Source organism: Bos mutus, chromosome 3, assembly GCF_027580195.1.
Source record: "Bos mutus isolate GX-2022 chromosome 3, NWIPB_WYAK_1.1, whole genome shotgun sequence".
In the NCBI taxonomy this organism is placed as follows: Eukaryota; Metazoa; Chordata; class Mammalia; order Artiodactyla; family Bovidae; genus Bos; species Bos mutus.
The window spans coordinates 31,663,333-31,687,490 of NC_091619.1; the positions used below are offsets into that span (position 1 = coordinate 31,663,333).

General features: G+C 56.7%; 1 protein-coding gene across 3 annotated transcripts; it reads right to left on the reverse strand.

Moving 5' to 3' along the window:
• Positions 1-470: 470 nt before the first annotated feature.
• Positions 471-23,878, reverse strand: KCNC4 (potassium voltage-gated channel subfamily C member 4). Of its 3 annotated transcripts, none has more exons than XM_005891284.3 (4): positions 21,879-23,877; positions 9,546-10,482; positions 7,368-7,571; positions 471-1,658 (listed from the first exon to the last, which is right to left on the reverse strand). In XM_005891284.3, the coding sequence occupies exons 1-4, from the start codon at positions 22,545-22,547 to the stop codon at positions 1,603-1,605; spliced, it is 1,866 nt and encodes a 621-aa protein (XP_005891346.2). In that variant the 5' UTR covers positions 22,548-23,877; the 3' UTR covers positions 471-1,602. The 3 variants fall into 3 exon arrangements, with proteins under 3 accessions (XP_005891346.2, XP_005891345.2, XP_014332341.2); XM_005891283.3 differs by having other exon boundaries at positions 471-1,596; positions 21,879-23,876; XM_014476855.2 differs by lacking the exon at positions 471-1,658 and adding an exon at positions 4,259-5,019 and having other exon boundaries at positions 21,879-23,878.
• Positions 23,879-24,158: the final 280 nt, after the last annotated feature.

Sequence of the window (24,158 nt, forward strand, 5' to 3'; positions counted from 1 at the left end):
TCCCAGCCCTCAGCAGTCTCAGTTGTGGCCCCAGGCCCTTGTCGGCCTCAGTTCATCAGCCATCCAGTCATTGCAACAACTCTGGCATCCCCTGGGCCTTGGCCCACACAGAATTGGTGCAATTTCAGGGAAGAGAGGAAGCCCCCTGCAGAACAAGGAGGAATACAGTGGAACCGCTGAAATGAACAAGTCTCTTCTTCCACGTTATGGTGGGGGGTGGGGGTGGGGGCAGCAGTGGAGATCACTGCCCAGGAGCCCAGGTCCCAGGTTAGTGCTCTCGGCGGGACCTTGGCCAGAATCACTCTTCATCTTAAGCATTCGTGTCTGGTTCTAAATGCAGCTGGGCTCCACTGGTGATTCCTGGTGGGGGTGGGGTTAGGAGTATGCATTTCTAAAATGCTGGGGTGGGGGGGCAGCCAGGGAGATCCCCACAGACACAGAAAGGAGAGACAGAGCAGTCACACAGCAGGCACAGCAGAACGCTCCAGATGTCTTTATTGGGGCTTGAGCACGGCATGACAGTCACAGGCATGCAGACAGGGCGGTAGGGCCCAGCCTAGGCATGCCTCAGACGCACGAGGGGACAGCTTTAGAAAAGGACGACTAACATTAGGGAGGGGCAGGGCGGGCTGGGAGTGGGGAGGGAGGGCTGAGGCAGGGGCAGAGGCCAAGGTCGAAGGGGGGCACCTGGCCTCGGCTATTGCACGCATCCTCTGGCCACCAGCCAGGAAGTACAGTATTGCAACTGGTCTCCGCTCGCCCGCGGCTTCCCCTTCTCAGACCCCTGAGCCAGATGGGCAGACAGACCCCTTCCCTGCCCGTCTGCCCAGCAGCATCTTTGGAAAACAAACGGACGAAGGAGACAGAACAAAAACCCAGAAATAAAAAAAGACAAAACACCCCCTCAGTCAAGGACACAGGGAAGGTGGAGAAAGGAGTGGAAGAAGCTGCAGAAGAGCCCTGGGACGTCCCCCAACAACTGGGGCGTGGGGTGGGAGGTAGAGCCCCAATCTGGGGTGGGGTGAGGCCAGTGGAGCAGTGACCCCAGGGAGCAATCTGGCCTTCCACCAGCCTCTGGCCCACAGGGGAAATGCTCCCAAGAGGGAGAGTCTAGCCTGGGACCACCCAGCTGGACTGGCAGTTCCCAGGTGTATTTTTCCTGGGATATTCCACATACACATTCGGCAGAAACAAAGAATCAGTGAAGGGAAAGGGGGTGGGGTCGGGCAAAGATTTGGGGAGACACAGCCTAACGAAGAAGACAGACCACCAAGAGCACGTGCACTACACACAATGGTATAGTATGTATGAATATAGATACTATATGTGCATATATATCTCTTCAATGTACAACAGAACAAGAACATCAGACCCGATGGCTCTGGGCCCGAGGGTCACGTGGGAGGTTTCCATCAGTCCTGTGCAATCAAGGATATGAGTCTTTCCCAGCGAAAGATTCTTGCCTGGGTTCCAGAGTTGCCCTAAGCCTCTGGCTTTCTGTCTGTCTGCCTGTCTCTCTCACGTTGGTGCCGCTTTAAGAGAGGGTGAGGACTTCGGCCTGGGCATAGTTGGACGAGAGGGCGTCTTGGCAGGTCTCTGTGTTTAAAGAGCACAGGTGTGAGACACTGGGACGCACGCTTTCGGCTCAACATTGCCTTCTTGAGAGGTAAGGAGTTCAGCAAAAGAAAGGGAGAAACGAAGAATGAGATATTAGAAGGAAGGCAGCTGCTGACCCACACGCTGTGGGCTGAGGAGTAGGCCAGAGATGCAAGGCATGGGGCCTGGAGTTAAGAAACCAGAAAGCAGGGACAGGAAGGAAAGGGTGAGCCCTTCATCGTCCTTCTGCCAATCCAGCGCTGGGCCACAGTGACCCATAGGTGATGTCACAGCTCAGCTCCATGCCTGTCGGGTAATGAGCTCCAGGAACCAGGAGCCCTCAGGTCCCCAAAGCTGCAGTGTGGTGGGGAGAGGGATCACAGCTCTGCAGCCTGGCATGGAGGCAGCAAGGGAAGTTCCTGCCGGGGCTCTCAGCCCACAGGCCATCGCCTGCCCAGCCTGTGCTCCGCGCCCCCAACACAGTTCCATCTGCTGTCACCACCTAGTCTAGTCCACTGTCCCAGGGGCTGGTGAGGAAGGCTCCTGAGTGTGCTGCCATGTCAGGCCCAGCTCCTTTCCTCAGTCTGCCAGGAAGAGTCCCAGCAGCTGCAGGGTGAGTGCTGAAGAGGAAGCTCAGGGAGAACGAATGTGCCCCACTCAGGAGAGGAGGCAGGAAACCCAACACCTCAGTGAGCCCTTCCAGACATCTCCTTCTCAGCCTTGGACAGCAGGGGCCTGTGCCTTGCCTTCCCCTGCCTTCCTAGTGGGAGCACAGGTAGGGCAGGCAGGAGGCTGCAGTGGGGGCAGGGACTTGGGGAGGTGATACTCTCTGGCCAGGGCAGACAAGGCCCTGCCCCGAGGAAGCTCTGCGGAAAGGGAGCCAGGGCTGTTGCACAGCTTCTCCTCTGACTCCCAGGCACCCTCCCCTCTGGCTCCAGCTCACAGCTTCCCCTCTCAGAAGCCCTGAGGGCTGAGGACTGGTCTCCACAGTTGTCAGCAGCAACTAGTACAAACAGGAAAGGTAGCAACTCCTGCCTGGCCTGCTTCCCCTGCTCTGCAGGGAGGGGCTGGGTCACAGATGAAGGGGAAGATGGTTAGAAGCCAAAGTAATGGGTACAAGCCCAGATCCAGAGGCAAGGGAAAGCAAACTGTGCTCTCAGACTGTGGGCGGAAGACAGAGCTTTCTCCTAAAACGGGGAGGCCCAGGGCCTGGGCAAGCCTGAGGCCTGTGAAGAGGGCCACCTTCCCAGGCAGGGCCTAGAGTACTGTGGGGCCCTGTATACTTGCTCTGTCCTTTCCCAGGACCCTGGGAGGGAGCTGGGGCGGGCAGCCTACTCAGCGTTACTGTTGGCTCAATCCTGTGTCAGCCCTACAGAAGCCAGAGAGCCAGGAGGGGTGTGTGGGAGCCCACCCAGCCCCCTCAAGGCACAAGGGGCCCCAGGCTGGCACTCCTGCATCATGTCGCCCAGGGACATCTGTGCCCACCATGGGGGTGCCATGAGCATGCCCGTTTCTGTGGGAGGGAAGAGGGAAGGAGGCGGTGGGTGCCGTGGAAACTTGGGCTCCTGACAACTTGAGGGCTGCCACAGAAATAGCCGCCTCAGTTCCCTGAACCAGAAAGGCAAGTGAGAGGAGGAAATAGCTGTAGTGCCCATGCTACACCGGTCACCTCACTCACAGTGTCCATGTTGGAGTCAGGACCCCAGCACCGGGGAGCCCAGAGTGGGCAGGACCTAAACCATCCTACTGGAAGAGAAGCTGGGCTCTCAGACGGGACTGAAAGGGTAGAAGGTGCCCTGCTCTCTGTCCTGCTCCCCAGGGCTTGCCTGTCTGTGTCCCTTTCTGAGGAGCAGTGGCATGAATGGTCCTGTATCTTCTCAGCTCTTCTTCTCTTCCTCCCGAGAGCAAACAGAACGCCAGCCCCACAGACCACAGCAGGGCGGGGAGAGCCCAGGACCCACCTTGAAGAGAATTTCCTGTGTCTGTCCAAGGCTGAAGAAGGCACTGACTGAAATGGGAATGTTTCTAGAATATGCTCTTCTTCATTATCCCCTGCAATCCCATGAAATGGTCTGACCTTTGTGCCCAGTTCACCTTCTGGGGCGGCTTCCAGAGTCCCCCGCCTCCTGCCGAGTCCCTGAATGCTGTCTGGCGGTGCCTATCTCTGCCCATTCTGGAAGGGGCAGACATGGGCCTTACTTAGTCATTCCCTCCACAAAGTTGCATAATCTGGCTCTAAAAATTGCCAGGCGCCCAGCTCTGCTGTCAGGTCTAATTCCCATCAGGTGAAACAGGAAATGTCTTGGCTGAAGTGTGGTCCCAGCGAGCCTGGCTGGTGTGCTGGGGGCCTGCCCTGAGGAGGGGCCCTGGGCGTGGCCGCGTGCCCCTGCGGGAGGCAGTGGGTGGGGGCAGGATGGCTCCTGTCCCTGCACTTCCCCTCAGCTGCCCCTGCCCGGGGTGCACCCCTGCTCACTCTGTGACTCACAAACCTGTTGTGCTCCTGGGCTCGTTAAGTAAATGAATACACTTAATTATAGAAATTAGATGAGTCTCCGGTTCTGGCAGCGATATAGAGCGCAGAGGCTGGGTGGGAGTGGCAGGTGACTCAGAGGCAGGACTGGGAGCTGGAGGGAGCAGGAGAGGAAGGAGAACTGTAGAGGAAGCAGGGGAAGCCGCGTGGCCAGCGATGCCGCAGCTCGGGGGGGTGGGGCACAGATGGGAGGCTGGCTCCGAGGCTGGGGTCCACCGAGAGGGGGACATCCCTGCATCTAGGCCACCTATCCTGGGGCTCCAACTTGGGAACCCCTGCCTGCGCCCCACGCCCCAGGGAACAGCTTATTCCTGGTTGCTCTGGGTGTGGGATGGACAGACAGACAGACAGAGATGTTCAACTGCAAGCTGTTCGGTTACTTGTTGAAGGCCCTGAGGGATGGGGGTGCATTTGCTGTGATTTAGGTGGGAGCCTGAGAGGGAGGCAAGGCCCAGAGACACAGTTACAGAGTCCTAGGGGTGACGGCACCTTCAGCTGAGAATGGGAGTGAGTGGGGTAGGAGGCCTAGAAGTAATCTCCCCTCGCTCTCAGGCTCCAGGGCTGAACCTTTTAGGGAGCTGGGTGCTGTGGACGGGAGGCTCGGGGGCCTCAATTCTCCCGTATCCTGTTTGACTCCCGAAGACGCAGGAGGGACGAGGCTGGAGGCTTGTGTGTGCCTGTTTGTGTGCGGGTGCCCAGGGTCAGGGAGAGCTGAGGCTGCAGCTACGAGGCCAAGTGTCCAGGGGGTGGGCTGGTGAGCGGGTGGAAGGGGTGGGCGAGCAGGGGTTTTCTCGGAGGGTAGGGTGAGCTGTATCGCGATGCCAGTGGAGACAGCCCCAGACTGGTTCCAGCCGCTCCCGCTATGTTGTTTAGGCTCCGGGACTTTCCACAGCCTTGGTGAAGAAAAGGCACATGGGTCAGGGGGGCGCAGCTCCTCGCCTGAGACGCTCCATGGGATCCGTGTTCCGGGGACTCAGCGGGGCAGGCAGCCCCAGGGCTGGCTGCAGAGGTCTGCTTCAGCTGGGAAAGGCTTCCTGGCTCTCTCTGGTCTCCAGATGGACCCCAGGGCCCCATCCTCAGCTGCCCTTTGCTTTGTCATCATCCCCAGGTAAGTTTCCCTCCAGCTGTACAAAGACCCTGCAGCCCTCAGGACCCTTCTTTCTCAACCCTAAGAAACCCTAATGATCATGCACCGCTTTCCTCCCAGGGAGTTCATACTCTGTCACATAGGTCTCATTGCTGTCTGTGCTGGTGGATGGAGGAGTCCTGGGCCTACTCCCTCCTGGACCTGAATGTAGCCCAAGCGCAGAGAAGTGCGGCGTGGTCTGGCATGGGTAAAGTTGCCGAATGCACACTGGGAGTTTGGCGATGCTAACTGCCACGCTTCCTTAGCAGGGCCTGTTTCCCAGCAACCCACCTGTTCCCTCTCGAAGGTCACTCTAATTGGCTGAGCTACATGCTTGTTGCCAAGAAGCAGTGTGGAGGCATCTTGAAACTAGAGCAGCCAGGCCCCACAAGCACCCAGAGAGATACGGTGGTGGGACACAGGCTCCCCAGCCCCATGCATGCTCACACGCGGGCTCCTTCTCAGACGGGACCTGCTCCCCAGGACCTCAGGGTCTCTCCTCTGACTTGCACCCTCACAGCCTCCTCCTCCACACCAAAACTTCCACTGAGTCTTTCACCACCCTGGATGAACACAGGGGTGCTCAGGATTTGGTTCTGTTTGCTCAGGTCCTCCATGGGGGGTGGAGTCCCTGCCACCCCACCTTCCATGCTAACCACTTAGCATTCTCCAGCCAGAACAAGGCTCCAGGTCTGAACTAGGACACAGGAGAAGCCTCAGTGTGTTTGGGGTGTAGGGGGAGGGCAGGAGGGACAGGCACACCCAGAGCCCAAGGACTGGGCTAGGCAGAGGCCAAGGGTGACCAGAGGAGCACAGGAGAGTGTGTAAGTAGTCTGAGCACCATCCATTTAAAGCTCTAAATTTAGCTGGGCCACATCCAGGTTCCAGATTGCTGCTCCTGCTTCTGCCACCCAACAGGGCACATGTCCAGCAAAACTGGACACATAGCTCTCAGGGCTTGGTTAGGGTCAGGGTGCCCTGGGGACAGTGGTGATGAGCAGGCCAAGGAAAGGGCCTGGGAAGGTATCCCTGGACATTTCCTGGGCTGGGCAGGCCAAGGGACATCCTTGTGGGGACAGAGAAATCACAGGCTATTCCTACAGCAGCTACTGTCCCTGCCTCACTTGACCTTGTTTTGGTTTGGAATCTGGGGATGGTGGGAAGTAGCGGGGGAAAGGGGTTGGACTGAAAGAAAACGAGTTAAGAAGCAGCCTATACCCAGCTGTTTTGGGGTGAGAATTGGGGTTTATCCCGAAACTAGGCAGGCTTTTAAGAGAGGTTAGATGACAAGGACAGGGCAGAAAAGACAAAAAAGTGATGGGGACTGGGTAGAAGGAACACTGGGGCTTGAGAGCCCTGGTCCTCAGCCATCATGGAGCTCCACCTTCCCTAATCATTTCAGTCCCACTTGGTCAGGCCAGGAATCCCTAGCTCCACTGTGGATGGAATTTCAGCTTTCCCTTGAACTCTCTAAATCCTTCAGAACATGCCTCAGGACATACCCCCTCTCCCTGCCCACTCCCAGCCCCTGGTCACCTTCTGGCTCTACCTGGAAGGGAGAGTCACATCCCAGGGGCTTGCACAGCTGGGCTGCAGGACCCCCAGTGTAGGACAGAGGAGGCCTATGCCAGGCTCTCTGAAGACCTCACACCAGAACTCCATTCTCACCCTGACTCCTGAGACTCCTGGGAGTCTCCTGGGACTACTTACTGAGGAAGCCTGAGCTGTGTTTAAGGGAGGCCTAGGGGAAGGCTAGCAATGACACTTTGGAGTCAGGCCTAAAGGTCACAGCAGGAACCAGAGGAAAGGAAAGTGATCAAACGGAAGGAGCAGGCAGGAGCCCTGATCTGTGGTCCCCTCACCCTCCAGCACTTGTCTTTCCGGAGGGCACCTGGCAGGTAGGGGGGCTCTGTGTACCTTCTGGGGATGTCACGGGCCTTTCTAATCCATGGACTAGAACATCAGGGGACCCATCCTAAAAGCGAGGGTGCGTCCAAGGCAGAGGAGATGGTGGCCACGGCCTCAGAGGAGGAGGGGACCTCAAGCTCCATGGGGGACACTGGGGAGACTCAGCGCCATGGGGGCTCCCCCCCTGCCCGGCCTGGGGAGCCATACCTTTGCGGACACTACCATCGGCGCAGGCATAGTCCCCAGCGCTGAGCAGGAAGCAGGCAGCTGCCTTCTTGTTTCTGTCTCGGGTGCCGGAGCGGCGCAGGGCCCTGCGCTCCTCAGGGGTGGGGGCGGAGGCCAGGGGCTGGGTGAGGCCGGCTCCCTCCTCGTCCGACAGCACCGCACTGGCATCGCCATTCTGCTTGGAATCTAAAGGGGCAGACAAAAAGGAGGCTGCAGGAGGGCTGATCCCTGACCTAGAGCATCACTTACCCAACCCACAGGGAGAGTGCTGCCAGAACCAGGGGGTGGGCCTACTCCTGGGGACAAAGAGTGGGATGCTGGCTTTCCTCTCAGTCTTGGCTGGAGATGGAGCCACAGATACCCCAAAAGCAGAGACTCCCCAAGTTGGCCCTGTGAGATCAGCCCAAGGCAGGCAGTAGAGTCTGCTGCCTCCTTGGGTTTGGCTCAGGCTGACACTTGGATGAGTATGCATTCCCTGGGAGAGTGTCTGGCTTGATGGGGTTAAACTTACAGAGTGGCTTCCACAGCTGTCTTCCTGGGCCACCTGAAGGCACTTACTCTTAGTCACCAGGCATTCCAAGCCAGAGTTGATGCCCGAAGGATTCAGAGCCCTTTGTCTCACGGGCTAACTTGTGTCTGGGGGAAGACACTCCCACCCCCACCCTGAGGGGAAGAGGCTCCAATTCTGCTCCCACTGGTGTATGCTCTTAGTCCCGACCCCTGCTCCACTGGACAGGCAACATCACAGGCAAAGCTGAGTCCCTAGGTCTGGAGAAGGGGGGTGGCCAGTTGGTCTGAAGGCAGGGACCAGGAATGCCCTTACTGTGACCGAGGAGTTAGGGTCAGGCTAAGGCACAGGTCATGGTGCCACAGGTGAAGTGTGCATGGAAGAAGCCCAGGGACTTGTACATCGTGATATAACTTACCCTCTGAGCCCTGAATGGACCTCAGGGTAGAACTGAAATTCCCTGGGGTACTGTCTGGGAGATTTCTGTTCAGGAATCTGGGAAAAAGGTACCATTTTGGTGGGGGAGAGAAGGGGAGCCTAAAGAGTTCCATCAAGGTCTTTGAAAGACCCATGCCCTTGAATGACCCCAGCATGTAGGATGGGCCCCCACCAACAGGCCACAGGTGAATATTCTGAGCCAGGCACCTCCCCACAAGGACAAGTCCTACTTTATCCCCAGAGCCATGCCAGGAGGGAGCTGCTGTCTTATGAGCAGCTCCCCACTGGCCTGGCATCCAATGGACCCCCCATACTAGGAATCTCATACCTCTCTTAGGAGCTCATCCCATACCTAACAATTGGGTTCCCACTCTCCAACATAACTGTGTTGCTGTGGATGAAGGAAATTTCCTTTCACCTCTTGACTCAGGTAGAAGCAAGCTTTCCTGAGCTGGCCTTTCCCATCCTTGGATAGCATGATTCAGACCCTCAGGTCTGGTTATTCCACCTTGCAGCTACCAGTTTTTTCCCTTTCCTTTCCTCTCTCCCAATATTGTCTGGGCTGCTCCCTCTTGGTTCCCTTGCATCCATGTTAAACCCCAGGCCCAGGATTCAATCTAGCTTGTGCCAAACAGAAGGCAGCCTCCCACAGCCATTACGTTATCACATTTATTAGGCCAAGAGACACCAGACTCGAACGTTTGGAAAGAAATGATTCATGTGTTGATGCTCCTCAGGAGAACAGCTGCCCTCCTCTCCAGCTAATAATGACAGTGCCTGATATTTGTAAAGTGGGTTTAACTTCTCAAAGTACTTTCATATCCGTCATTCATTTGGGGCTTGTCCAAGTCTTGGAAATAAGATATTGATAGCATTTCTGTTTTACAGGTGAGGCATTTATACCCAGAGAGGGTGAATGACTGGCCCGGGGGCACACAGCACACTGGCCAAGACAGGATTAGAAACCCAGGCTTCTCACTTACAGCCCCATGCACTGCCCATAACAACCTAAATTTTGTGGGATACTCATTCTACAGAGCCTGATGTTCAGGAAGCGATCAGAAAATGGAGATTCAGCCTCAATACTGTGCCCTCCTAAAGGCATGCCTTTTATATACGGTAGCCAGTGCAACCAGAGCACAACCCCAAACTCCAATGCCTGAGTTTCAGTCGGGAGCTCCCCTGGCCACTAGGGGAGAGGTGGCTTTCCTCACCTGCCCGTTTCCTCTCAACCACACCCTCTTCTGGGGCAGGGGGGCTGGCATCACTGTAGGTGCTGTCCCTGGGCGAGGTCTCCTGTGACTTGCAGTAAATGGGCGACTCCAGCTGGGGCGGCCGAGGTACATGCTTCTTCCGTTTCTTGGGCAGCTTCTGCTTGGCCATGGCCAGAGAGTAGTACATGCCAAAGTTGTTGACAATGACAGGTACGGGCATGGCAATGGTAAGCACGCCGGCCAGTGCACACAGCGCCCCCACCAGCATGCCGGACCATGTCTTGGGGTACATGTCCCCGTAACCCAGTGTTGTCATGGTGACGACGGCCCACCAGAAGCCGATGGGGATGTTCTTGAAGTCGGTGTGGTCATTGCCCCGCGGGTCGGAGGGCCTAGCGCCGATGCGCTCCGCGTAGTAGATCATGGTGGCGAAGATAAGCACGCCCAGGGCCAGGAAGATGATGAGCAGCAGGAACTCGTTGGTGCTGGCGCGCAGGGTGTGGCCCAGCACGCGCAGCCCCACAAAGTGGCGCGTGAGCTTGAAGATGCGTAGGATGCGCACGAAGCGCACCACGCGCAAGAAGCCCAGCACGTCGCGGGCCGCCTTGGATGACAAGCCACTCAGTCCCACCTCCAGGTAGAAGGGCAGGATGGCCACGAAGTCGATGATGTTGAGCAGGTTCTTGACGAAGTCCAGCGTGTCCGGGCAGCATACGATGCGCACCAGGAATTCCAGCGTGAACCACAGCACGCACACGCCCTCGATGTAGGTCAGGATGGGCTCCGTCTCCACCTCCCGCCGGAAGCGCACGCTGGTAGTATTCCCCACCCGGTGAATCTCCGTCACGTTGCGGTCGATGTTGAAAGCCTCGTGGGTCTCCAGGCAGAAGGTGGTGATGGACACCAGGATGAAGAAGAGAGAGGCGAAGGCCACCACCTATGGGCGGGGAGGAGAGTGAGGGCAGCTGTGTCAGGAATGGATGCGCCCAGCGGGGACAGGGCCCTCTGCCCATGGAGGGAGGGGCCATAGGTCACCATGCAGTCTGTCAGGTGGTGAGAGGTGGGATTAAGGTGCACAGTGAGGGGCTGGAATTCCCTCCCTGGAGGGTCTTCATCCGTGTGTTGTGAGTTGCTCAGCCCTGTCCAACTCTGCAACCCCATGGACTATAGCCTGCCAGGATCCTCTGCCCATGGAATTCACCAGGCAAGAATAGCGGAGTGGGTAGCCATTCCCTCTCCAGGAGATCTTCCCAAGCCAGAGATCGAACCCGGGTCTCCTGCATTGCAGGCATATTCTTTACTGTCTGGGCCACCAGGGAAGCCCTTTATCCATGTGCTTGCTAAGGCAGTACTTCCCAGTCCTTGTTAGGTGCATAGAAGTTAGAGGCTGCTCTTGGCTGGAAGGAGCTGAACAGAGATCTATAGCTGCCCCATCCTGCCTACTGCCTACCTCTGCCCACCTCTAACCCTGTCGTGCTCTGAGCTTCTCAAATTGGAATGGCTATATACGCCATCTGGGAACCTTGTTAAAATGCCACTCTGATTCAGGAGGTCTGGGGCAGAGCCTGGGCTTCTGCATTTCTAACAGGCTCTCAGGTGAGGCTGCTTGTCCACAGACTGCAACTTGAGTAACTAGACTTTAAGGCAGTGGTCCTCAAAGTGAGGGCCTGGACCAGGAGCATCAGCATCAGCATCAATTGAAACCAGTCAGAAATGCCAAGTCTCAGGCCCCACTCAAACCTACTGAATGACAAATGCTGGGGGGAGGATCTAATAATGTTTCAACAATCCTTCCCAGTAATTCTGATACACACTAAGTTAAGAGAGCCACTGCATTAAGGAGTACCTAGAGGCAAGGAGCTGGCCTTCTACCTATTAAGCTCTGACTGTGACCCACATCTTCAAGCCCTGTCATAGCCCCTCTGGCCAGCCTCTCACCCTAGAATGTCCCAGCTGACTGCCCAGACGGTGAGAAGCATTTGAAGGTAGACAGCCTGCTCCAGGGCAGGAGACAGGGTAGTCTGTGCAGAATATCGACTCTGTCCCTTCTTAAGAGGCTTCCCTGGTGGCTCAACAGTAAAGAATCTGCCTGCAATGCAGAAGCCGCAAGAGATGCAGGTTAGATCCCTGAATTGGGAAGGTCCCCTGGAGGAGAGCATGGCAACCCCCTCCAGTATTCTTGCCTGGAGAATCCCATGGACGGAGTCTGGCGGGCTATGGTCCATAGGGTTGCAAACAGTTGGACACGACTGAGCACGCACGTATGCACGCACGCCCTTCTCAAGAACTGACATTTCCTGAGACACTAAGCGCCAATAAAAAATAAACTGCACCCACTGGGATCAGAGTGTAGCAACAGCCGATCTAGACAGCTGCCGAAATCGTAGCTAGAATGATGACAGCGGCACTCAGCAGAGGAACGGCTGGGTTTAAGTGTCCAATCATTATGAATGGAGATGAAATGCATGTGTAATAACACCAATTACGGAGACTTCATTTGTTATTCATGTGACATCATTCACCACTGTCAGGGTACTGGTTGCTGGGGTCCACGCCCCCTGCTGTAGCCTGTCCTGCTGGGAGGGTGGAGGTGGGTTTGGTCCCTGAGCAGAGGGCTGAGCTTAAATAAGATACATGAGGGAAGACTGTGCCCCATGACCACCTGGCAAACCCCAATGCCCACCCCACTCCGATTTCCACCTGGCCATGGCATTGCCCCCTATCTAATGATGCTCCCCAGAGATGCTTTCCTCCCTGAGAGTCTGCAGGTGTGGGCAGACATACCTTGTTCTTAGTACCGCAAAACACCAAGGGGGAATATAGGGGGAATGGCGCTCTCCAGGGGGCGCTAGTGTTAAAGAATCCTCCTGCCGATGCAGAAGATGTAAGAGACATGGGTTGGATCCTGGGTCGGGAAGATCCCCTGAAGTAGGAAATGACAACCTGCTCCAGGATTCTTGCCTGGAAAATTCCACAGAGGAGCCTGGTGGTCTACAGTCCACAGAGTCACAACGAGTTGGACACAACTGAGCACGTGTAAGCTCATGAGCTGGGAAAATGAAGCAAGAAATGGTGCCTCCAAGGATTTCTGGAGCAGAAGTGAGTCGGAGAAGGGAACTTTGGGGATGAACATTCATTAGTTCTCTATACTCTGTCTCACACACTTGGGCATTCTGTGTTATCACCTTCAGCCTTCCCTATGAGGTAGGCCCCATTATCCCATTTTCCAAAGGAGGAGCTGAGGATCAGAGAGGTTATATACTTGTCTAAGGTCACACAGCCTTAAAGGGATGGAAACCAGATTTGAACTCAGCACCATTTACTTTCTTTTCACAGCTTCCGGGCAGGGTCAATTCATAAACCCAGGAAAGTCATATCCGAATTATCAATACTTCTCCCAGCCAGCTCTCTGATGACTGATAATTTCACCCTTAGGAAAATATATCTTTGACTTGGGACAGACACCAGACACTAAACTAAGACTTATTTACACTTGAGCATGGACAGGTTGATCAGATACAGTAAGTTAGGAGAAGCAGATTAGCAGACTACAGACGTGCTTTCCCACTTGACAACTCTGTCTGTAGCTTCTTCTGCCTGCTTCTCTCCATGAAGGTGAATTTGAAGTTCCCTGTCTGGTTTCATTTTTCTTCCCATGAGGAATGGGCTGTCAAGACAATTCGGCTGACATGGGCATTAGGCAAATAGCTCCAGCCCATAGGTGTTCCAAGGCCGTCCAGAGATGAGCTGGTGGAGGCACATATCCAGTGGCCATGGTGATACCAGGAACCCCGAGCCCTGGCACTGCTCTCCCAAGCAGAGGAGGCTGGGGTGAGGGGTGGGGTCAGCATATCCCAGCTCTGCCAGGAAGTCTGGGAAGCAGAAGCTTGCACTCTCAGAAGGAAATGTTAGCCAGGAGAGTTGGCCCACCTGGGAGCCCAACATGAAGTTAATTAGCAATTTGGATAAACAAGTTCACGAAAAGCTGCCAAGGGACGGAGCAGAGGGTGCAGGGAGCAGGGTGGTGGGAAGAAGGGTGCTGTGGCGCCGGGACACTCTCCCACCTGCAGAGCCAAGGTGCCTTCCTCAACTCTGTCCCATGGGCTCCTTCTGCAGCAGGCCCAGTGGGTGCCAGCCACCCTCAATTCCTGCACTGTGCACTCATTATTTTAAAAAAACACTGAACCATCCCATCTACTTACTTCCACCCCTCCCTGCTCCTCTCTCAGAATGAGGACAGAGAAAGGGGAACCACATGTGCCCACCTCTCAGGGCCAACAGAGGCACAAGACAGGGAAAAGGACTTGTTGAGGATTAAACTGAGGCTGGGTCCCCTGACTCACAGATCTTTCCTCTTGGCCCCTTTGACCAAAGGTGGGACAATCCTCCTTGATGAAACCTACATGGGGCCTCAGTCTCTCATGTGGCCCCTCTAGGCTGGTCCCAGAAAGCACTCCCTCCCTGAGGAGACAGGCAGAGCTGAGGCCGAGCCCTGATGGATGCAGTGGCCTGTGCTCTGGCAGGTTGCCCCATATTGGGTCCCGGGGATACAGGTTCCCCTTCAGGGCCCAAATTATTCCTCTCTCCTCTAAATTATTCCCCAAGCCAAATTATGCTGTAAGTGGTGGCCCTACTTTCACCCAGCCTTTGCCCTTTGGTGGCAAGGATACAGCTGTCTTTCTCACAACTCTTTTTTTGGTCTGTGATTTTTCTGTTTTTCTTGCTCGCACTGCACAGCATGTGGGATCTTAGTTCCCAGACCAGGGATTGAACCCACTCCCCCTGTACTGGAAGCACAGAGTCTTAACCACTGGACCACCAGGGAAGTTCCATTCTCACAACTCGATTGGGACATTAAAGGGACCAGGGAGGAGGCAGCTGCACTACCCAACTTAGAGGTCAAGGCCTCACACTTGAGCCTCCTATCCAGCCTGGGCCGTTCTGCCAGCTGGCGGGGCTCCTCAGAGCACTGCCCATCGGCCTCTGCCCCACACAGGGCTGCATGGTCTCAGGGAGCTGAGACTGAAGGCAAAAAAGAGCCAAGGAGCCCCGGGTGCCCCATCCTGCCATGCCGCTCGGTCCCTCTCTGCACCGTGGGATGGCGCTAGTTCCCTAGTGGTGTTCCTGCAGGACTGCGTGAGCCTCGACACAGTACGCGCCTGGCACACAGTGAGGCCTCAGTAAATGGCAACAGAGCTGAGGCGGGGCAGGGGGGCCTCTGCGGACACCCCCTTGCAGCTTCTGAGGACGAGCTGGATCTGGAACCCAAACTATCACAAAGTCTTTGCTTTTCAGAAGTGAGATTTAGAAGGTCACTGAACTCAACGTCCTTCCTGCTGTTGTGCAGATGACGAAACTTGAGGCCTGGGGACAAGCGACTTGCCTGGTTCCCATGGCCAAAGTTGTCCCTTCTTTCCATTGCCTGGGGACAGAGGGCATGGATTTTGCTGGAAATTAAAACTGTCCAGGTAGAAAGCCACCCGTGTGAACTGGTCTGGCCAGCAGCAGCCCCTCTCCTGCAAGGTGGGAGGATGCAGGAGGTTCAATCCGCCCTGGACAGGAGGGTCCTAGCCTCTGTGAAGGAGCACCCTGCTCCTTCAAGCTTCCTGCTCTCCTGGGCCCCTCGCACTGGCCAGCTGTATCCTGTTGGGGACCCATCTGTTCCCTGACGCCCAACTGTTTCAGCTGGTGGGCCACCCCTGTGACCAGTGTCCTTCACCGAGCTCATTGCACAACTGTCCTTGGCAATGCAGGACACACACTATGTAAAGTCACACACTTTTGGGTGCAAGTTGGCTCTGCAGTTACAGCCCAGGAGGCCTTGGGCAAGCTTCTTGATCTCTCTGAGCCTTAGGATCTTTGTTCATAAAATGAAAAATTGAGTACCTACTATGTGCCAGACACTATTCTGGGTGCTGTGGAACAGCAGGAAGCAAAACACCTTGCCCTTCAGACTGTCAACAAATAAACAAGTAAAATATAGTATGTCAGATGGTATCAGTGTTAGGGAGAAAAATAAAGAGAAAGGAGGTTAAGAAGTGAGAGGGTGGGGTAGCTATTTCAAATAGGGTGGTCAGGCAAGGCCTCAGTGCCAGGGTGACATGGAAGCAGAGACCTGAAGAAGTGAGGGAGCAAGTTAGATGAAGACCCAGCAGAACTCCAGAGGCAGCAGGAACAGTAAGTGCAAAGGCCCTGAGGCTACAGCATACTGAATGGCTAAGAGAAGTACCTCTCTAATAGGGCTGTTTCGAGGATTAAAAGAAATGATATTTGTAAAACTTAGCACAGAGCCTAGAGTGGCTCAGAAATCTGGCACAGGCTAGGTTGGGGGGGGTGGGGAGGAGGTGACAGACACCAGTCATTGGGAGCTGACTACAATCAGCAGGAGCAGGGGAGGGGAGCCCAAGAAGGAAGGGCCAAGGAGACAGATGGACAGATAAACATAAGAAGACTCATGCCCAAAAACCTATATTAAGGATGAAGTGTAGGAGAAGAGAATTTGAGAACACAGCCAAAGACACTTGCAGAGGAAGATCTGAGGGGATGGATGTGGAGCTGAGCCTTCTGGGGAAGCGAGATCCTGGTGCCCAGGCAGCACTGGAAAGGCTGTGGGCAGCCCTGGGGACTCAGAGGCAGGAATGGAGAGGGAGTCTGCCAGGCAAGGCGTCTTTGAGATGTCCCTGGGCTCCTGGGTGAGGGCCTGTACTGTGATGCCCAGGCCCCAGCCAAAGGCCCCCTGCTCCTCTCCCTTCATAGGCTGCCCTGGGCCTTCCTGTCCTGAGCCAGGGCCCTCTGGTTCCAGTGTCAGAACCCGCCTCTACCATGCCCACCCTCTGCCAAGTCAGCACTTGGGGGGCACTCAGGGCTACTGAGCTGCCCAGAGCTGGTAAGTCCCAGCACCAGAAGGAATTCAGTCCAGCTCAGATCACTGGCCAAGAACTTATTCAGACAAATGTGACTCCAGGCTCTTGCCCATCCACCAGAACGTCCCTGCCCCTGAAGACTTTCTGTCCCATGCTGCCCTATCTCTGCTCTGGCTGGTCTCCTGGCCAGGAAATTCCCTTCTTCCCTAACTCTGCATGCTTAAGCACTACCCGCATTGAATATTTATTTATATATTTATTTATAACCTGCTTCCTTCTAAAAATTATTTAAGGGAGCTAAGTCATTATCATGCAGGGCCTACCCGATTTAACTTCTATTAATATTTCCTCGTTGAAACTTCCCTGCATACCAACCCCCCTCCTAAAGAAATAAATCCCACACAGTGGTGGGATGTGTGGCTTCTCCTATTGAACTTCATTTTTTACCTCACCTCCTATTGAACTTCATTTTTTAAGACTACTGTGGCCCCTCTCATGATATATGTGTATTACCTTTACCATTTCCTGTCACTCAATTTTCTCTAGCTGCCACCTACTCCACCTGACCTGGCTCTCTTCAGGAGTAGAGACCATCTTTAACTCGTCTCTATAAAAGCCACCCTGGTATCTGGGATGTAGTACACGCTCAATAAATGCTTTCTGAATGACTGAAGCCAAGGTGCCTGCCTGCTCCCTCTCCTGGTCCTAAGGAGCCTGTCATGAGGAGAGGTGACAAGGGGCACCCAGGAATCCCTCCTGGCACCTGGGCTCTCAGACCCTGTGGCTCTCCAAGGTGGGCCAAGCCTGCTGCCTGATGGGGATCCCTGCCAGGGGCAGGTAACCTCACCCAGCTGGAGGAATACCCCAACAGGGAGCTGGGTCAGGTTGAGGCAGGCTGGCTGCCCAGAAACAAAGGTGGCATGCATACCCCGGTGCCAGCATCCCAGGTCAACACTGACCATGGGCAGAGGTGAGGGGCCTGGGGGCTCCTGGTTCCTAAGGCCCGGCTGCCTGACTCTGTTCATGCCTGCTCCTCCCCCAACTCTCCAAAATAGCCCAAGTTTATTTTATCCCTTCCCCCACCTTACACCCCACCCCAAACGGTGACAAACAGAAACACCTCATCATCCAGAGACAAGATGTTCAGAGACAAATGTTGGTCTGTTCAGAACAAGAGAGGAAAACAGAAAACAAGCCTGGGAGGAGCCTGGGAGGCTGCCTAAGGGCAGAGACAGGTGTGAGGGTGGGAGGCAGGCCCTGGCCTGACACAGCTCCTGCTCCTGGGAAGGAGGCAGAGGGGCTGCCCTGGGGCATGCTGGCACTGTCCTCCCAAGGGTGCTATGGAAGCCAGGGCACCCAGCCTCCTACTCAGGTTCCTAGCCCTTTCTCACCCAGAGGGCATGGGGAACTCAAGCCCTGGCCTCACTTAGAAGCCTGTCATGCCCACCAAGTGGCTGGTACCAGGCAATATCCAGGCAGGAGAAGCCAGGGCCTTCAGAAAAGGTGAGCAGGAAGCAAACTCTGTATTTCCTTCCTAGAAGGCCTTGGTTTCATTCCTCTGCCCAGGCCACAGAAAACCTGGTATCCTCTCTCAACCAAGCCTTCTTTCTTTTTGTCCTATAAAAGCCCCACAGTGAGGGAAAGAAAGAGCAAGCAAGCTCAGGTGTGAGCAACTCTAGGGAGCAAGGAGATGGGGGCTTTAATTCAGAGGGATAAGTGAAGGAAGGGATGGGAGGACAGCAGAGAACCTCCTGAAGTCAGAGGTCCTCTCCAAGCAGAGCCCCAGGAGGTGGCAGAGGCAGCAGACAAGCACACACAGGGATGCCCAAGATCTGGGCTTAGATCCTAGTTCTACCCCCAGCTACGTGACCTTCAACAAGCCCCTGTGGTCTCCATTTCCTTCTCTGTAAGCTAAAGTTAATACTCCCTGCCTCACATGGGTCAGATATCAGAAAAAGGCCCAGGTGCCAGCACCTGACACATAGTGGATGCCTAGGCAATGTGAAACCCCAGCTCTGGCTGCAGTGGGATCCTGTGGGATAACCTCCTCTACTCAGAAGGGAAACATCATGAGAAAACTCAAAACAGGTACTGATTTACCCAAAGGAGGACTATCATCCTTAAGAGGGCCAATGACTGGACTTAAGCCAGATCAGCCCTGGGGACCTCTGGGAACAGGGATAAGGGAGGTGAGCAGCCCAGGGTCCCATCCATCAGGCCTCGTGTCAGCCGTCAGAAAAGGAGGAAGGCCCGATTCTAGAACTCTGGATGCTGCCCAAACCCTAACTGGTCCCCTGCAGTCTGGGAAACCACCCTCACCATTGCTGAGCCCTCCCTCTGCCTAGATCGCAGGCAGTGGGCAGATGGGGCTAAGACAAGCCCGCCCCTTGCGCTAGCTCCCAGGTCAGGCTATGGGAACAGAACCACAGCAGCAGCCACCCATGGGCCCAGACGCAGCGAAGAGAGTGGGGCGAGCCCAAAGGAGATGGCTCTGTGGGCCAGGCCAGTAGCTAGGCAACAGCCTCCCATAATCATCTCAGTTTATTTTCCGTTTGTATCTGTTTTGCTTCTGTCATAACGCGCTACTCAAATGACCAGCTGCTGTGTGCAGAGAGATGCCCGGGGTCAGTGGGAGGCTCCTCTACCCTTACTGGCCCTGGAAGCCCCCGTCCAGGGATGAGGGAGGCAGCAGAAGAGGCCTGAGGGAGGGAAGGTATGCACACAGACCCAGGGGACAGCACTGTGGGGTGGGGGGTGTGTTACTGGCCTGGGGTAAATAGAGCTCACAGAAGAACACAGCCCCAGAAACCCTGTACCTCAGGCCTGGAAGCGTAACTGAGTCAGTGTCCCTTCTGACGTCCCCATCTGCCCCTGTGTTTTCTGATGTCATCCACAGCAGGTACAGAACCTTGGAACACCTCCCAGACCAGAGTACGAAATGAGCCACCTCAAAAGCATGATAACAAGAGCATGTGATCATCTGAGGAAGGGGGCCCTGACTTTGAGTCCCAGCCCACCGCTCTCGAGCTGCGTGACCCTAGAGAAGTTGTCTGCCCTCTCACAGCCTCAGTCTATTAAATAAGGATAATATTAATACCTCTGCTGGTAGTTTACTGGGAGGATTAATGCAAAGTACCTGCATGGAGTGCTCAATAAATGGCAGTTGCTATCAGTTAATTTTTTAAACTTTTGTACTCTCACTTGTGTGTCCCAGGAACAGCTGAAGGCTTGCCTTGGCTTGTGTTCCTCTGTAGGAAACGAGCCCCTTCTGGCATGAGCTCCATACAGCTCTGCACATCAGTGTTAACAATCAGAAGGCAGGCTGCATGGGGTGGTTTGCTGGTTCTATTATTTATTAGTTAAGTGTCTGTGACAAAACACTTAACACCTCTGAATCCTGGTTTCTTTGTTAAGTGGGTTACCCAGCCCAGCCCCCAAATTTCCGACCTCAAGTGGACTGCCCTGGCTGCTGTGATTCTATTGATACATCAAAAGGGCCAAGCATTAATATCTTGGCCTCATGGAGGACTTCTAGAGGCTAACCAGGCTCTGAGCTTACTCACAGAGCCCCGGCTGGGCCACTTGGCAGTGAGTTAAGGACAAAATAAGTGCACTGATGGCACAGCCCCTTGGAATCCAAGGAAGAGGAAACCCAGTAGGCAAAAAGTCTTCAGAGACCCCAGAATGTTCAGAAACAGGGCCGCTAAGCATCTCATCTCATTCCTGCTTCCCTGGCACTCTCTCTTTCCCCAACTCCACCAACTTAAATCAGCCTCCTCCTCCCTCTATTGCCAACTTTGAAAGAACCAAAAGGATCTGCACTTGTCTCGGCCCCCTCCCCACCCCTCTCACCATGCACACAGCTGAAAGCGTACACCAGCAGGGCTGGAGGACTGCATGAGAAGCCCATGGGGTTCATAGCCTGCCAGGGCCTCACTGAGCCCTCACCTTCTGAGCGGGTCTCAGGGCTGCAGGGGAAGAAGCAGAGGTGGCACCCTAACTTTGCTGTCAGTCCTGAAACCAGTCCCTGCCTTCCAGAGGTTGCCCGAGGACATGTGCCTCAGCCGCTGACCCCTCTGCTCCTCCCTCCTCTTAGATACAGGAGATGCATGTGCCCTGGTAGAGCATTTATGCCAGCATGGCCCCTCCCTGCAGCCCCATTTCCCAATCTCCTGCTCTCCCCTGGGGGTGGGGGGAGTGGAACTTTTCCTTCCATGACTGGGTTGAGGCCCAGCACCAGAGGTGCTGAGGAAGGCAGCAGAGCTCTGAGACTCATTAATGTGACAACTTGGGATGCCAGAGGTAACTACCAGCTTCCGAAGCAGGAGAGCGTCCCCACACCCAGATTCAATGCATCACGTTGGTCTTCAGTCTCCCAGATAGACCCCAGCCAGGCTTGAGATAAGACACTAAGGTACAGGGTTCTCTTTTTTAGAGAATCTAAAGCCATCCTTCAGGTTTTATTTTTTTTAAGATGCTTAAGCCTACCTCTCCACCACCCCATTCCACCTAAAAGGATTAAGGAAAAGTGGATTGACTTGAGGAGGGGGTGGTGGGAAGGGACCAGATCCTGCCTAAATCAATCTACACTTCCTCCTACCCCCCCCATCCATCCCCGTCACCTATTTCAAGCAGTAACCTGAACCAGGGCTTTCTGGGAAGCCAATTTGTGCTGCAGCATGAAGAAAGCAGCAGCAACAAATCTGGGATCATCACCAGGCAGCCTGTGGCTGGCCACTGGCTGTAGGAGCCGAAGGGCCCAGAACCTTAGGCTCTTTCTGTCTGACTCTCCCTTCATCCCAGCAGAGGCCAGGACAACTCTGGTGTCCAGAAAGCCTCAGGGGCATAGCTTGGGGCAGGCATCTTGACTTATCTTGCTCTTCCTGCTTGCTTCTTCTCGGGAAAATGAAGGACTCTCCCAAACCTGGTGTTCTGGTCCCAGTTCTGCCTATTATGGCTAAAGAGCTGAAGCCTGAGGCCCCTTCTCTAGAACTCACAGTTCTTAGCACACTGAGCTGCTGGGAGGGTTTCTATGAGATAGGACACAAGGAAGGAACAAACCCCACGACCTACCAGATCGGCCACTTACACCCTAGTTTCCCTCCCATCGCCCCAAATTCTGCCTGACCCCAGCTCAAGGCTTCATTCCAGCTCTCCGGGACTCTGTTCTTCAGAGGAATTGGGGGTAGATGTAGAGAGGCCGCCTGAGCAGGAAGGAGGGGGTGGAAAAGCAAGAGCGCAGCTATGGGTTGTCTACTCGCTGCGAGGGGGGATGCCTTAAAGTAGGAGCTGGATTAGGTCCAAGTAGTAAGTCAGGTGGGTGCACTCTGCTGAAGCGTGCAGGGGGCGCGATGTGGGGTAAAGGTATAATTTCCACAGGGCCCCATGTAAAGTAAGGTAATTTGGGAAGGAGGTGGTGGTCAAGTCAGTCAGTCTCTGTCGAGAGGAGACCCAGGCTCCTGCCACTCACCCTGGCCGCCCGTGAGGAGTAGGGATCCTCGAAGAGCGCCCACATGCGGGGCTGCCAGCCGCGGCAGCCCCCGGGCCCCGCGCCAGGGCCCGCGCCTCCTTCGTGGGGCCCCAGGCGCTGCAATGCCAGCTCCCGCTCGTCGTCGCCGGCCTCGTCGCCGGGTCCCGCACCCCCACCGCCTCCGTCCGGGCTCTCGAAGATGTCAAGCGCCTCCTCGGCGTCGCGGTGCTGCCGGTAGGTCATCCAGCAGCAGGGCTCCACGTCGGTCTCGTCGATGCCCCAGAAAGTGAGCTCCTCCTCAAAGAGGGGGCCGCATACGTCGGCGGGGCAGTGCAGCTTGCCCGTGCGGTAGTAGTTGAGCACGTAAGCAAAGACGCCCGGGTGCCGGTCGAAGAAGAACTCACAGCCCCCGCCGCAGCTGCTGCCTGCACCACCGCCATCGGACTCGGGCCGGCCCCCGCCGTCGGGATCGGCCAGCCAGGCGAGGCGGGTGCCCGGTAGGGTGCGCAGGGTGCTGCGGTAGGTCTCATGTCGCGTGCCGCCCACGTTGATGATGATCTTCTCCGACGCCTCGCCCTTGGCCATCTCCTCCTTCAGACATGTTTTGGACGGAGGCTTGTTCCCCGACTTGCGCCCGCGGTAGGAGGAGACACACACCGAGCTGATCATAAGAAGCGCTGCGGGGCTTCGGCTTGGGGCGGCCGCTGCCCTCCAAACACCCTTCCCGAGGAGGCAGCGTCAGACGGGGGAGGGGAAGGAGACGAGGAGGCAGGAGGCGGCGGCGGCCCCCTCTGCGGCGTGGCCCTGCCCCTGCCTGCCCCCCGGGGCACGGAGCGAGAGGAGTTGGATTTCTCGGGTGCACAGGTGGTTGGGGTTTGGGCTGGCAGCGCCGGGGAGGGAGTCAGGAGGGGAAAAGGAGAGCCGAGGACCCAAGCGAGGCGCCCGGGGAAGCAGGGCAAGCACACACACGTTCCCCCCGCTAGGACCCGAGGCACTCAGACGCTAGAGGCCCGGGACACGCCCCCCTTTCACCTCCCAAAAGACGGGGAAGTGCACTGTCCAGGCGCACTGCGAGGGTCCGGGCAGTGCGCGCGCTCACACCCACACGGGCCACCCTCCTGCTCCCAGTCCGCGCCGAGCCCCGGAGCAGCCGGCTTCCCCGCCGCAGCGGCGGCGGCAGCGCAGCAGCAACAAGTCCTGGGAGCGGCTGCCGGGGCCGGGCCGGCGCTCTCACGGTAGCCGGAGCTCCGCGGGCCCGGGCTGCGTGCGGTCAACAAGAGGCGGCGGCGGCATGTGGCCTCTTCCCCCCATTCATAAATCCAGCGCAGGACACGGATGGCGGGCGGGGCGGAACGCGGCTTTCAGACAGGCGGGTGCTGCGCAGGGTGAGGCGGCAGAAGGAAAACAAGCGCGCCCGCTGGAGCGAGCCTCTGGTCCTGCGTCCGCGGCTCGACAGCGGCGGGGAGCTGCGCTGGGCTGGGCGCTGCGGGGGCCGTGCCGGGGCGGGGGGGCCTCAGACGGGGCGTCCTGCGCGGCGCCGAGCTTGGGGGGCGGGGCAGCTCCAGGGAACAGGGCTCTGGGCACTGGTGAAGGAGTCTCCCGGGTGGCGGCAGAGCAGCCAAGGACACCTGCAGGCTTCCTGGGCTGCGCCGAGAGGGAGCCTCAGCGCAGCGCCCCGGCGCCGGGCTCCTGCGATCTGGCGGCGTTGGGAGCCACGCCATCCACGCGTTTACCCATCTCTGGGCGGGGCGCTGGCCTTGGCCCGCAGCAGGGGGCGAGCGAGAGGTGGCCTAGGGACGGGGGTTGCCTCCACGCCGGTGGGTTGCGGCTCCGAGGGTTCTCCGTCTCCCTCCGGCGTTGGCAGCAGACGCCACTCCGCTGGCACCTTTTCCTCCCGGCCCCGCCTCGCTCGGGCGCGCCCTCCGCGGGGCGGGGTGGGCGGGGCGCGGCTCCGGGCCGACCGGGCTAGCTGCAGGGCCCAGGCGGCCGAGCTCTGCGTTCCTCCGCGGAGCCGAGCCGAGCCCAGCTCAGCCAGGCGCGCCGCTCTTGCGCGCCTCCGCCACCATCCTCTCCCGCCCCCTTAGGCCCCACTCCCCGCCTTCCTAGAACCCGCAGCTCCTCCCACTGCAGTCCCGCGGCCAACGAAGCGCTCTCGACCTCTGACCTCTAACCTCCGCCTGTCCCTTCTGGCCACTCCCGTTTCCTCCTCCCGATCAAGCCGATCGCTTTGTTGCGGTTTAATTGTGGCCGACTGGAGGCCGGGGGCGGCGGGGGAGGGCG